Source organism: Schistosoma mansoni, chromosome 4 (genome assembly GCF_000237925.1).
Source record: "Schistosoma mansoni strain Puerto Rico chromosome 4, complete genome".
Classification (NCBI taxonomy): domain Eukaryota; kingdom Metazoa; phylum Platyhelminthes; class Trematoda; order Strigeidida; family Schistosomatidae; genus Schistosoma; species Schistosoma mansoni.
The window spans coordinates 28,025,392-28,040,914 of NC_031498.1; the positions used below are offsets into that span (position 1 = coordinate 28,025,392).

Sequence of the window (15,523 nt, forward strand, 5' to 3'; positions counted from 1 at the left end):
GATTCGAACATACAACGCATTCATTCATAATGAACACTTCTTTTTATGATTTCACAGGGTTACGAAGGATCATAATAATAAGAAGGAGTAGGTAACTTGATTCAACAAATGACGGACAACAATATGCATAACAAATAGGAATATATGTATATGTGTAGTTGAATGTATTTCGTCCTTAGGTAGAAAAGACCATATATAAAGCTGTGTAGTCCAGGACAATCATTTTATCTTATTCATTTGATTGAAGTATAGTGTACAACATCAATCGTTGATGTATGGTAGTGCGTTGTTTAATCCATTATGTTATGTGATCATTGGTTTTGTTATGGGATATCACACGGCCGTCCAGTGCTTCCAGGTTTTCCATGGTGGTCTAGCTTCAGTTGACTCACGCTTTCAACTATGAAAATACTAAATCTCCACAAAACCCCTTCATTTCACATGTGTTTACTTTTAAACTTTTTAATCCAAACACACATTTTGTTTCTTTTCTTTTTCAGTATTATCTTCTCCTTGGATAAATTTCTTTTGTGAATGTTTTCATGACTGTTCAAGTATAAGAATGTCTTAATCCTATCCATTCACCATCTCTTATATATGTTATTGTATTCTTAACTCTCTCGATCAATGTATATCACTAAATACTACTTACAATATAAAACTGGTCATATGTACCTATGCTTTATAATAAAAATATAACAGATTTGTCATTTGTCTTCTCTTTCTTTTTTGTTCTATCCGCAAAGTTGTTGTTATAACTGTTTATTATATACTCCTTATTACGACCCAGCTATTCCTATTGCTTAGTATTCTTGGACACTAATACACTCAACAAGACCCCAAAATCAGAACACGGTTGAACAGGGAAGAAATTATATTCCAAATAACAAGGATAGATGGAAGTAGTAAGAATCGCAATAAGAAATACGTTAGTATATTTATAGATTTTACATGAGAAGATTCTAGAGTCTTCTCCAAGCAACTACTATAGCTGATTAGATAAGAATTAGCCAATCAGCGTGCAACAACACCATCATGCATGAAACATGCTTTAAACCAATCTTCGTCCCGCTAACAAGACGAAACTCCATGAAAATATACAATTAGTTTTTATTTCAAAGGAATAATAAAACTGAACAGATTATAATCTTACAAAAGGTTAAAGTTACTTAATAGTTTGATCAATTGTTTGTTCATGAAGTTGTATCAATCGAGGAATTAGAATAGATTCAATTTCTTGTGATATTATTTGTTGTTTATTGATTTCATCGGTATTATTCTCCATATTTATATGTTCAACAGTTATATCTTGTGTATTATTCTGTTTAAATACTAACCATACTTCTTTTGATCTAGTTTGTAAAAGATTAGCAACTATCACATTGGGATTGTACATTTCAAGGGATTGTTTTGCTTTAACTAGTAACAATTGATGATCTGTTTCAAGCTCAAAATAAATAAATAAATAAAAACATTTATCTAAGCATTTCATATGGATTGTAAATAATGTTTTCACAATAAACCAGTTCAATGCTAGGCTAATGATAATAATTTCCACATAATACTGTAATGAACAAGGACACAGGATGAGGACAACCAATATATTTTTGATAAAATGTTACAGAATGTCTTTGTTTTATGACAATCACTGACCAGTTTTTTTTTAGGTTGGGATCGTCTTTTATTCAAGAGGTAGATAAATTAAATGACCCGTTGATATAATGTAACTGGTCGAATGTGATTTGACTTTTGTAAATGTTAAAATATCGTGTTGAAGGTGCGAATAAGGAGTTTATGGTGGGGTTGTTTAATTACTCGCCTTTCACTTATTAGATTTCACTCTCTAATACCAATCCACCTACTTAAATTTAACCAGTTGGTTAGTTTTTGTAGTTGAATAGTGGCATAATGGTTGGTTACAGCATTTATCTTTGGTTGTAGTACTGCTAGCCTTCACATTAAGGAATGTAACTTCAGGCTGACCGTATTAACATGTAGTTGGTGAATAAGTAACATTTGCATCGTAGTACCTGCAATTAGTAATCCAATGAGAGGGAATTTGTTAAAGTGATGTGATATGTATCAGTAAAATATATTTCAATCTGATCACACAATAACTTATCCAGGTGAATGTATATGGGAAATAAAGATCAAATTAGATAATTAAACTAGATTACTACTGAAAACTAAGTCCACACTGCACTGAGAACTCAAGCACTATGTGGACGATTGCGTAACGTTCCACCCATTCATGTGGGTGTATCGACACATCGGGATTAACTGGTTTGCAAGTTAGAGTGGCCGACGCATGTACTGCAATGCTTGGAAAGACAAAATACATCCAGTAAATGATTGATTGATTTAAACACATGAATATTGGTACAAAGGGGTACCAGATATATATGCGCCACACAAATCTCATTTGATTTGTGTGTGGACTGTGATACTGCTCAGGTGCCCAGACTGAGGCAGGTGGTTTTCTTAGGGGACCACACCCCGAGCCTTTGACCTGAAGGTCTAGTCCACAAGGCAGTGGAGCATCGTGAGGAGATGCAGTCCCATGGTAGCCGGTGACCAACGATTGATTCATACGCTATTTGTTCCATCAGAATACTGGAGCCCGTGTGCACCATTGGTTTGGAATCAGGGTTTTCCAACTCCCCTAGGTGGACTTTCCGTGTCCACCAACCTAGTTAAAGCGCCGGACATTCGTTTTTCTCTCAATTTCGTGAACAAAACCTCCGCCGCAATAAGGCAGTGAGTAGGACTTCCCTGGAAGTGGCTGCATGCACGTGGCCATGTGGGAGCATTTGGAGAGGGAGAGGTAACTCTCCCCACTCTCGGCCGTACCAGGGCATTTGGGGGCATATCCAATAAAAGCAGATGACGAGCAATCGTCTTTCATAGCCATATCCATTTCGAACGGGGCATAAATCTGGTTTGAGTTTAAGCTTAGTATGTTTGCATAAGTACACAACTACCTAATGTATTCACAAACATTTCGTAATTACACCATACCTATCCTGCCAATATCGATTCACTATGGTGTGATTTATACTGTTATTTACTTATGTTCCGATTGGTTCAACTTAACTATTTATTACTTTTATATAAAGATATCTTAACAGGATGATATTCTGACCGATATATATATATATATATATATATATATATATATATATATATAAACTTTACCTTCCTACCGCATTATCAAAATTAACTTATTTGATAGCTAATATACACTTGTAACTTTAAGTTCAAGAGTTAGGTTCATCTGATTTGATGTAAAATGTTTGTAACTGCAGATGAGAGAATTTTAGTGTTGTGTTCTCTGAGATAGATGGTCGATTGAATTATGAAGCTTTCTTTTTAAACTTAAGTTCCCTTTATAATGTTGAAAAGAGTAAGAACAAAGATACTAGCGGAATAGCATGAATTCATTTTATTTCGCTGCTTCTCGTCAGCTGCTTAGAACCTGTATTCCTTCGTTGCATTTAAAATTTTTTTCATCCTAACTCTTTCTTGCATTTATTACATCATCGAGTTTTATTTCAACAATCTTCCAAATTAGTAATCTTATTTTGTCAACTGAGCTCTACTCATTTTATTCCTATCAATGTTTACTCATTATGTAATCACTTGTTTCTGGCCATTTGAGTTGTTGTCACAGTCAATGTTGTAAAATGTTCTTCCACATAAAGTATATATTTACAATATTCAGTCTATTAAATTTATTTACACCCTAGTTACAATATACTAATGTGTCTTCAATATAACTTCCAACCAAACCCTTTCATATAAGTAATTTAAACCCATTATGTAATTATGCCCCCAAATGCCCTGGTACAGCTGAGAGTGGGGAGAGTCCGCTCTCCCTCTCCAAATGCTCTCACATGGCCACGCCTATATAGCTCCTACCAGGGAAGTCCTACTCACTGCCTTCTCGTGGCATTACTGTTCTTTACGAAATTGAGAGGACGAAAAGCGAATCTACGGCGCTTTAACTGGGTTGGTGGACACGGAAAGTCCACCTAGGGGAGTTGGAAAACCCTGATTCCAAACCAATGGTGCACACGGGCTCCAGTATTCTGATGGAACAAATAGCGTATGAATCAATCGTTGGTCACCGGCTACCATGGGACTGCATCTCCTCATGATGCTCCACTGCCTTGTGGATCAGACCTTCAGGTCAAAGGCTCGGGGTGTGGCTCCCTATGAAAACCACTTGCTTCAGTTTGGGCACCTGAGCAGTATCACAGCCCTCACGCAAATCGAACGATATTTGTGCGGCGCATATATATCTGGTGCTTCCTTGTACCAATATTTATTTGTTTAAATAAAATAAATTATGATTTTAAATATCATAGGTTGTAAGCAGCTGACGAGAACCACCGAAATAAAATAAATTCATGGTATTCTTCTAGAAGCTTTCTTTGCTTAACTAGACAAGTTGTCATCAATACATACTTCACAAAGCAGTGAACTATTTGAATTTTTTTCACAATCGATTAATAGTTTGTTGTTCTGTTGACATTGGATCTGGAACGATTGTTCTCCATTCATGTATGGGTGTTGTTTTGCAAGCAAGCAAACAAAGTTTTGATTGTGATATGTTATTCGAGAATTCAATACATTTATTCGGTACAGTTTAGATTTTATAGAGAAAGCTCCTAAAAAAAGGCATCACATTTTTTAGTACAATAATCAGACGACTTAGTAGCTTAGTTACGCATACAATTTTCGCTAAAGAAAAAGAGACTACATCCAGTTTTGTACATACAAATTATCACACCAATTCAAAACTGAATAGATTTTGAAAAATAAGTAATAGAATATCTACTTGAAAGTAAATTGTTATGATCACGTTTTTATCTAATTATGGAATGTTGCATAGTGAATGAGCTATCATAAAGACCCCACCAAAGCAGAAGCACGGAATACAATGGACAGCTTGCATGCAACTAGACGATATGGATTCCGCAGATGATCTAGCTCTTCTATCTCATACACAGTGACAAATGCAGGTCAAAACGAATAGTGTAGCAGTAGCCTCTGCATCAGTAGGCCTCAACATACACAAGCGAAAAAGCAAGATCCTCAAATACAATCACACTTGATGGAGAAACTCTGAACGAGGTGGGGACTTTCACGTAGCTCGACAGCATCAATGAACAAGGAGAATCGGGTGAAGACGTAAAGGCGAGGATTGGCAAGGCAAGGGCGGCATTCCTTCAGTTGAATAATGTATGGAACTCAAAACAACTGTTAACCAATATCAAAGTGAGAATCTTCAATAAGAACGTCAAGACAGTTCTATAGTAAAGAACATGATGAATGGCGAAAACGAATCAGATCTAGATTAACCAAAAGTCTAAGGAACGATAGTGAGCAGTGGTGGGCAACAAAAGCAAAAGAAATGGAAAAGGCAGCTTGAATTGGAAAACTAATGGTGATAAAATAAGCAATCAGTGCAAAATTAATTAATCATTTGTTTTATTGTATCTTAAATTGAATGAAGTTGAACTTTTGACTTTACCTAGGTAACTCCATTGTAAATGTGGTTAGTGAATATAGGCAAACTGGAACATCAAAATGTATCACTCACTATTGTTTAACTCACTTTAAAACTAATCACATATGAAGAAGGTGACCATAATGTAGTAAGTAATTTCATAACTTTAGGTACTGGTTGTAATGATAAGTGTAAATCTTCTATTCTTGATAAAGATTTGTCTAAATAATCATCACTATTCTTAGCAGTAGTAGTAGTAGTAGATAACATTGATTTTGTTTGTATTTTGTGCTCTGGACGATATTCTCTATTTAAATAATAATCAGAGACAGCAGCAGATAAATAATAGGATAGATGAATTTGTTTCTGTGTACTGTTTTTGTTTACATGAATCGCTTCTAATTGTTTAGCTATCCAACGTAAACCGATTAAATAATCTTCTATTGTTTCAAAATCTAATGTAAATAAGTACTGACCTTGTGTTAATTAGGCATGAATGGAAAACAAAGAGATTATTGAAAAGTAATCATTAATATGTTGTATTATCGTTAAAATAATAAATGAAAGCAGTTAACAAAGAGTCATGTCAAGTGTATATTAACGTCAAACAATTCAAGGCAATCAACAGGAAGCCACAAAACTAGATTTATAGTTAGTCAATACTTATCAGTAAGAATGGATAATCCAGGACGTGGCATCAGTCTATGGAGTAATTGATTGTTGCATTAAGCTCTGTAGATAGATACAAATTATCATGCTGGGATCCTCGTTATTATTGTAACCAATGCTTGAAGATAGTTCAGAATCATTCATCATTTAAATATTGAGTTTTAAAATTATCGTGAATGTTTCTATTCCACAAATTCATTGTCAAATCGTATTGTATATTCCGAAAGTTTTTTACTGGTATTGTTACTACTACTAGCATATTCGTCTTGATAATTTCGTCTGGCTAGGTCAATATTGGGCGGCAACTTGAACCAGTACAAAATTGTGCCAGATTCTATATCAGCATTTGGATGACTAATGGACTCTGTTGAATTCTTATTTGTTCGTATCTAGTCTAATGATTTAAAAATTGTTTCTTCCATTTTGTTGCATTTGAAGAAATGGTAACTTCCAAGACCTATTTATAGACTATTATTTTATATATTTTTTTTGTATAACTATTAATTGACTAGATTAAGTTTGTATTCATATTATATTTGTCATAAGTTTTCATTTGACCGATTGGCTACTCTGTTATATGATGTACCATTCTCAATTTATTCCCAATGTATTAGTTACAGTCTTCCATACTCACAGCCACTTTTAGTTTGATCTTGTATAATGATTATTTTTTATTTTATGGTATGATGCGGTCTGGTCTGCTTGTATATAACCCACGTATGTCTGAAGTGTACGATTCATACAGTGGAGACCGAGATTGTGTTCTGGGCTCAATAAACAGAGCTATGCGAGAGTTACTATACAGAAGACCAATAAGGTCTAGTTCGGGGACAAGGTCACGAGGTTGGTATTATGATTGTCGGCTTTGTCATGTGATATTTGACAAGTCCATAAGTCATAACATATTCTTGCGTCTGACTATTGCGTGACATTACTCGGTACTCAATTTTCGCCTAACTTTTGATATTTTTGTCAATGATGCAATACTTTTCTATTTTTATCGTAGACTACTATTAAATACGATTGCACGGCTTTAGTAAGTGACATTATCAAAAAGAAAATGAATTTTTTGATTGAGATCATGAATCGATTGATGTTAGACCACCATTGAAAATCTGTAAGTACTGGATGGCCGGTTTGTCCTAATATGGTACTACTCAACAGTGCGCATCCACGATCCTGGACATGGGATTCGGACACAGGACCTTCGGTCTCGCGCGCGAACGCCTAACCTCTAGACTACTGAATTATCTTTATTTGGCTTGCCAAAAAAGCCATTTTAAAATTAATCCACTGGGTAAAAAATTTAAACAACAATGAATAATAATGCAAACACGCAAAAACTTGACAATATACTGCTCACCATACATAGTATATTCATTGAATATTGAGCTTAGAAACTGTAAAGAATTCTCTTTCAATTGTAATTTATTATCTTGTGGATTAAACATGAACCAATTAAATATTTCAATGTTATTTTGGTTACCATTACTATTCGTAGTATTGATTAAGTTGTTTGAATCCACCTCTTTCGTACACTTTTGTTGTTGTTGCTGTTCTTCTTCTTTTTCTTGGTGATAATTTTGTTGTTGATTGGTTACACGATGTAAAAATGGTAGTAAAGAACCTTTACGATGAAAGTATAATACAGCATAATTTGAGCGTAGGAAATATTCCGCAGAAAGTGCACCTCTTAAACCTGTACTGTTATTTGAAAAAACAAACAATCAACATGGTCAAGTTAAATTTTCAATGCATACACATCGTAATCTATCATAATGAGATGCGTGAACCGAATTCATAAGAAATGGACAAAATTAAGGAAGTATCAGTTTTATCCCCTTCAAATCACACCCTACATATAGGAAAAGGTTGGCTCACAGTCCTTTATGAACTCAGAATGTTCGACTAGAATCGTGAGTACATACAATTTTCTTAAAGTTCGATTCATCAGTAATCATCTGAACATTAGATCGGCGGTCAGAAAGCAAATACATTCAGCTTTAATATCAGCATAAGTGGTTGTCCTAATCTTGCATAATCATTACAGTCTTCATGGTTATCGCTAGCGTATCTGAGAGAAGAGGAATACTTAACAAGGACCCTTGAAAGATTCGATATATCTTAGAGATTCATATCTGATATCCGATCTAAGTGTTGCGAACAAGTTTTCAATCTATCAACGTCCTAGCGAAACTCGATATGCAATTATCCTAAGATTGACAATGCTAGGTGTTGGGGATAAGCATTAGAGCTGAAGTTGTACCATGAGACTGAACTCCTACTGCAATAAACTTATGTAGTGTTTAGCTGAAAAGCTCAACTATAATGAAAAATAACCAGATGTATCATTTATCAACGATATTTGGTCCTTCTGAGTTGGTAATTATGACAACAATCTATACTCAACCACTAATGTTTTCATAAAACTATCCAAGAGCTAAGTTCTAATGTATTAAAGGCTACACAGGCTGGTTCCAAGGTAGGAAGATGCGTGGGTCATTAATTCGACAAACAGTCAACAGAAACATCTTAAACCTGAAGACAATATTAGTGAGATTCTGAAATAACTATTTGAAATATTATCTAGAAAATTGTTAAGCAAACGTTAGACAGCAACTACTATAAGATGAAACGAGATTCAACACTTTTTCTAAGCATAACCATTTAGATTTTAGTGTATTTTGGATAGAGTTGAAATCCAGGATTGCTGTTCCATTCATACATGGAGCTTGTCAACTGGATTTAAGTATTGATTCACACATACTATGGGACTCGAACCCAGTTCCTATCACTACAAACATCAAAGCATTGCTCATCAGAGTAGAGTAAAAAGATAAGTAGATCCCAGTGAATATCAAGGATTTTAAAATTTTTTATCTGAATAATGAACTTACCTGAAGTTATCAATATACCTAACCATATTTATTTCTAAAGGAACAATGGTACCTCCGGAAGTGATGCAAACAATTTTATTTATTGTAGGATGATCTAATATTTTGTTTAACCATGAATTGAGACGATGTTCCATTAAATCTCTGTTGTTATGTCTACTACTATTTTCAATTTCCAATTTATCCAACCAAGAATCCAATAAATTCATTTTTGTTTGGTAATACTATTTATAAGATCTGATAAGTTATAAATTAGTAAATAAAAGTAGCGAATTAAATTTTGAAAGTGTTTGAAGTTACTTATAAGTAGAACAAAAGCAATTAAAGAGTTCACGGTTAGATTCGGATTACAGTTTAATACACTATTGAAACGATGGTTTTAATGAGAATGTGAATAATTTGCTTTAATATTACCAAGTATAGTTCAGCTACGTAAAAGACTAATGGGTTTTCAGATATATCAGACTATTAACTAATTTGCATGTACACTATATTGATAACTTAAGAAAATATCTGTACTCTGGAAATCTCAATCAAGGGTAAACATTTCCTAATTGAAAGCCAATGGATTTAGTATTAAAATGAAGTGGAGAACTGGTTGAAGAATTCTACTTTTATCCGTTTAATGTCATGTGAGAACTTTTGCCTAGTCAGTTTCTTTCAACTCAACTAGTACCATTAACCTGCACAAAAGTATGGTTAATGAACGAATAAAGCACTATTTACTTAAGTAAATCGCTCCAGTGTTTATCAAAGTTTTCATGAGTGATCGTAATCTATGCATATGTGCGATGAAGTTACATTCTGAATATATATTCAGTTATGAAAATCCACATTACTGGTTTACTATGACCTGACGTATCCGATTTCGAAGCAGTCTGCTTTTGTAAAGGTAAGTGAGACCACCAGTTGCCTTCAAATTTAGGTGAGTAGAGAAGGATCTTAATGTAAAAACTACTGATTGAACGTGCAACCAAGTGACCATTACAAAGAAAATATTGGTGATAGGACTTTTAGCAAGAGGTGACTGACACTTTAAATTATGCAAACACCTGTCACTAAAGTTCATGATATAACTCATTACTGAAGGAAGTTGACTGTGCGGACATAGGTCGAGATGATTGAAACATATAGACATCACCTTGAGCAGTTGTTCTTACGTTAGTGATTCTATGACTTGAACTATCTCTAAACCAACATGGAATTCGACATCTTCAGAAAGCTAGCATATGTTCTAGATATACTAATGGTAGAACACTTCTATTGGCTCTAGGTTTTATTCGGAATATAAATGTAAAAAAGTACTGGCAGTTGTTACAAATAAAGTACAATAAAATTTTACCATACACCAAAACTACTTTTTAATTGAGATCGTAAACCGACCAATGTTAGACCACCATTGAAAACCTGAAAGTACTAAATAATTGTCTCATCCTGGTGTGGGACGTCTCAGCAAAGCACACCCACGAGCTCGGAATCTTTGGTTTCACGCGCGAACGCTTAACCTTGTAGACCACTGAGCCGATGTCCAACGATGTTAATGTCTAACTTCAACATTCTTTGTTTTCTTATCCAAAACACAGTATTATTTCTTATTAATCAACTTAGTAGACTAGTTAATGATTACTAGTCGTTGAAAGAGGCCTTTTTTATCTAATAAAATAATATGCTTATAAACACGTTGACAGAAAACCTAACATAATCAAATAACATAGGCGATTGAAGGAAATCGGTGTTGTGTTTTACTAACTCTATAATCAATTAAAACCAGAATGTGTTAGGCTTAATTCTTGCCTATTATATCCGTGTACAATTCATTAATTAGCTTTAACTATGTAAAGAGAGATACAGTCATTTATTAATTATGTTGACGACTTTCACCGACTCACTAGGATATAAACATTAAATGTACGAAAATGATTTAGAATAATTTTACGAATAACCAAACTGAGGCAGTAATTTATTCATAATAATCCAATAACTAGAGTCTAAAATATACGGGGAGTGTTGTACGATTAATTTCCTCTGTATAGACATAACAAAAAAGTTCATTTAGTATTGTTTGTTTGAATCTTCCCATCGACGTGTTAGGATTGCAACTCGTCAGTCTCTAATTGGCATATGTGCATACTGTGCGTATTGCCTCGATATAGCCTTAATTCACAAACATTGTAAGCAAAGATGGATAGTGGCTAGTAGTGGAATACAGTTTGACGCACGTTCCGTCCTATTTGGGACTCGTCAGCTGGATGTACATGCATCTCGGAGTTGATGTTCACTCTGGGACTCGAACCCAGTAGCTTTCGCTTCAAACACTATCGCGTTATCCACTCAGCTACTGAGTCCTGATAGCCACTTGCTTGTGCAAAGGTACTGGGTTCTAGTGAGTCCCAGAGTGAACATCAACTCTGAGATGCATGTACATCTAGCTGAGGAGTCCCAAATAGGACTAAGTGGCGCGCGTCAAACTGGATTCCACTGCTAGCCACTATTCATCTTTGCTTATAACAAAAAAGGTATTAAAATTAATGTTCACGATTTTATGCAACAGACAAGTGGTCAACATAACATTTCCCTTTGGTAAATTCAACTAAGTATATATATATATATATAAAAGTAAATATATATGTACTTATATATGTATATTTCAAACTAGCAAAATGAATAAGAAAGAAAGTTCCTCTTCAACAGTCAACTTTGAAATCTTGTGTATGTGTATATATATGATAAGGAATTGTCGCGCATTAACAAACCACATTTTTAGTCAATGAAGAATTACATATGTATAATATGCACAAGGGCTTATACATGTACATGGAAATAGTAAACAAATTTACACCTAGAAAACAAAGAAAAGAAAAGAAAGAAATTACTGTACAACGACAACAATATGAAAACAACACATAATTGGAATATTTCATTGAATGACAATTGACTTATTATTATTATTGTTAATCTCGATCAATCCCATTTTTATTATACACGATTATGAATATATATGACTGTGCTTGAAAAAAAAATAATTCAAATTAAAACAAAGATACTACTAATAGGATCATTAAGTTTTATCGATATGTTTGTAGTAGTAGAATTCAAGAAATTAGAGGATGAAGATAAGACAAAGTGGAGGAGAAAAGGAAAAAAAAAATCAATAGGGGGAGGGAATAGGACAATAGAAAAGAAAGTGAAATAAGCACAAAAAGGCACAGTTGAATGTATGGAAGAGTCTGTTATTATAAATATTATAAAATGAGGAGAGATATGATGAAAAAGATAAAAAAGAGAAACGACAATCAACAAACAAGATCACCCAAAGAAGTCCTATTCAACTTTTGTTTTTACCAAAGAGAAAAGAGGGAGGAAATCATTGATACATGAAAAAAAAAATGAAAAGATACAATAATGTACAAATTTTGAAAGATCAGATTAGGGCCTACACAAGTGGGACACCATACATAATAATATATAGTAATAATGATAATAATATGATGATTTCAATTAATTTCGAAATATTAACATAATATACAAAAGATAATTTCTTGATTGTCGTATTAGTCAGTAGTCGATAGAATACTTCTAATAGCTGCATCAATATCTGGATCTTCAGAGTGTTGAACTGTTGGTAAGTTATGAGTTTGTCCATTGTCAAGTAAACGTAATGATTTATTAGGTGGTTCATCCTGCAAAAATTAAAAAGAATGAACTAATGATCACTAAGGTAGATGTGTCCATCATAGTGGAAACGAATTGTTTTTGAACATACATAAAGCATATGACTATTAACTTGTTACCAGATACAAATATATATTTTGCTTTATTCAAGTCACACTCTAAGTGTATGAACGCCTTGAACATTAAGCGACCATGCTCCACTCCACTACATATAAAGATTTCAATTTTTTCAGTGAATAGGGGATATCACAAATTGAAGAATGTTAACAAACAGATTTCAATAGTGTTTTAATATAGACCCATGAACAGTTTTAGTCATATTATTTTGTTATAGCGCAGCATTATTTTCATAGCCCTATCATTTGTAACGTTGATTCAGAGATGTTTCCGACACTTGTTTGGTTATTACAAACTGTGAAACACGATTACTTCTTATTTTGTACAAAATTCAACTGACTAGCTAACAAGGAGTAGAAATGCATCCACTAGTGCAGATATTCATTAATGATTGAAGAAAATAATATCAAAAAGATAATTATTACAACAATCATAGGTGAAGATGTATTACCAGACTTTGATTGTACATTGAATGGCAAAATAATCAATATTTCCAACACGTTAGGACGTGGTGGTCGGGCATGTCTATTGTGATGACCTAACAGGGCTATATTACACAGAACACTGGTTCTTTCGCGTCCAAGCACACCAAACAAATAAGTCGTTCGGAGAAATGAAACGCTAGAAACCGAAAATCAAGGTTCCACTATGAATTTGTACTGTTGAATGTAGAGGGGTGTAACAGCAGTAAGATGTTTCTTTCAAACAATTAGCACCTCACAACGGAAGAGGTTAAGAAAGGTCGACCTTGGAAACACTACACCTTATTTTATCCTATAGGTTTCCGTATCCTGAAGTAAGGCCTTCAAACCCGTATATGACCGAACTCAAGCAGTTAGCTGTTGAGTTTTGTGGTCATTAAGATTATGACCAATTCAATTTCTTTTTCAGGTCCTTTAAGAAGAAACATCTTCCAATGGTGTGAGAATTGATATGACAACTCCCTACACATCATCTACAACCTCCAACATACATATATCTTGAAAATTATTCACGTCTACAAAAATAGGTTGGTATATAAAAAGGAAACTCAAATAGGCGAAATATATGTATGAAATAGACAAAAATGATTACCAATAAATTAGATTCATTATCAAAATTATTCTCTATTAGACCAGCATTCATATCTTCAATATTGATACTTCTTTCATGCATTAATTCTTGCCAAAATGCATAAGCTTCATCAAATTCCCCATCGTCACCATCATCATCACCACCACCATCGCATTCCGAATGATTTCTAATACTTCCAGTAGATTGATGATTATTATTGTCGAGTAGACCATTTGTAGAATTGTTATCTAACAATTTTGACCGATTAATCATTAAAGGTGGAATACCACTACTATTACTACTACAACCACCACCAAGACCAAGTAGTCGATCAGCTTCAGCTTCGTCCGACGATTCATCATTTACATCCTCATCATAATCATTATGTTTTTCTAATAGTAAATTATTTGGTAAGTTAACAGTGTTTGATTCAGATATTGAATTCATTAATATCACATTATTGGAAGAAGAATCGGTAAAAGATTGTATTTGAGTGTGTGTATTCCTATTTTCATTGTGTATTGTAAACTCTGAGTCATTTGAAGGAAGTTTAATTTCAGCTACAGTTGTGTTACCGTTAGTATCAAAGTTTAAAGGACGTAGATAGGCTAGAGGACCTAGGAGATCACACCATGGTGAAGGAAGCAAAGAAACTGAATGCTTTAAAATGGGAGTAATTTTCTTGTTTAGATGCCTTTTATCATCAATACATTTGTTTGATATAGACTGTTTGTTCACTGACTCAACAATACTTAGTTCTTTATTATTATCATCATTATGAATATCAACACAATTCTCTTTTTTGTCACCATTTAACGCTTCTGCAAATATTTCTTTTTCAGTAGTAAATACATCACGTTCCAAATCTAAAGCCATGTTAGCTACCAGTAAGCGGTCTTCTAAAAATGGTTCTAGTTCGTGCTGTTCATAGTTTAGAAAAAAAAACAATAAATTGGAAACAGAATATATGTGATCACTATTGTCAGGATGGGGAAAAAAGCATAATTGTAAACTTTATTCTTGGCTTATTACCACGTATAATACAATTTAGAAAGAGCATTTTGATGAGTTAGCAATTACACGTCATGTATGTCACTATGCTCTATGAAAACGATGAAACTTATGCTGTGGATGGGCACTATTGAGGAGTACTACACTAGGATGAAATGGCTGTACAGTGCTTTCAGACTTTTAATGATGGTCTAACTAAAACCAGTTTCGTAATTTAAACTAATGCAAAGACATAATTATCAAAAACTCAAAAGTAATATTGCATCATACTTTGGAAAAATACCAAAAGCTTTGTATAAATAGGAATACTCAAGAGATTTATAATTGTTCAAACATATTAAATATAGGCTTATTCATCTCTTAAGTCAAGCATTCACTCATGAGCATGCATTTTAATACGTAAGCTTCATAAAACACTGCACTAAGGATATTAACTAGTATTTGAACTTCCAGAATGTGTATTTAAAGAAGTGAGTTGGATAAGATGGAGGGAAATTCACAGCCTGCTGAAAACAATTAATCTTATTATTTAGTGTAATCATAATCGTTTCAGCTAACTGATAGTGTGTCATTGAAATGTCCTTTTAGCTTAGTA

At 33.7% G+C, this 15,523-nt stretch overlaps 1 protein-coding gene across 1 annotated transcript in view; it reads right to left on the minus strand.

The window, feature by feature from the left end:
* Positions 1–858: 858 nt before the first annotated feature.
* Positions 859–15,523, minus strand: part of Smp_131090 (putative cornichon) — a gene marked incomplete at its 5' end in the record, with an annotated part of 28,698 nt that continues 14,033 nt past the window's right edge. Inside the window, 8 exons of the mRNA XM_018797382.1 lie at positions 859–1,447; positions 5,621–5,988; positions 7,545–7,885; positions 9,079–9,299; positions 9,915–9,988; positions 12,650–12,755; positions 13,939–14,042; positions 14,112–14,838. Coding sequence (XP_018652429.1) covers positions 1,166–1,447; positions 5,621–5,988; positions 7,545–7,885; positions 9,079–9,299; positions 9,915–9,988; positions 12,650–12,755; positions 13,939–14,042; positions 14,112–14,838 — 2,223 coding nt within the window. The 3' untranslated portion in view covers positions 859–1,165. The remainder of the gene's footprint in view (positions 1,448–5,620; positions 5,989–7,544; positions 7,886–9,078; positions 9,300–9,914; positions 9,989–12,649; positions 12,756–13,938; positions 14,043–14,111; positions 14,839–15,523) is intronic.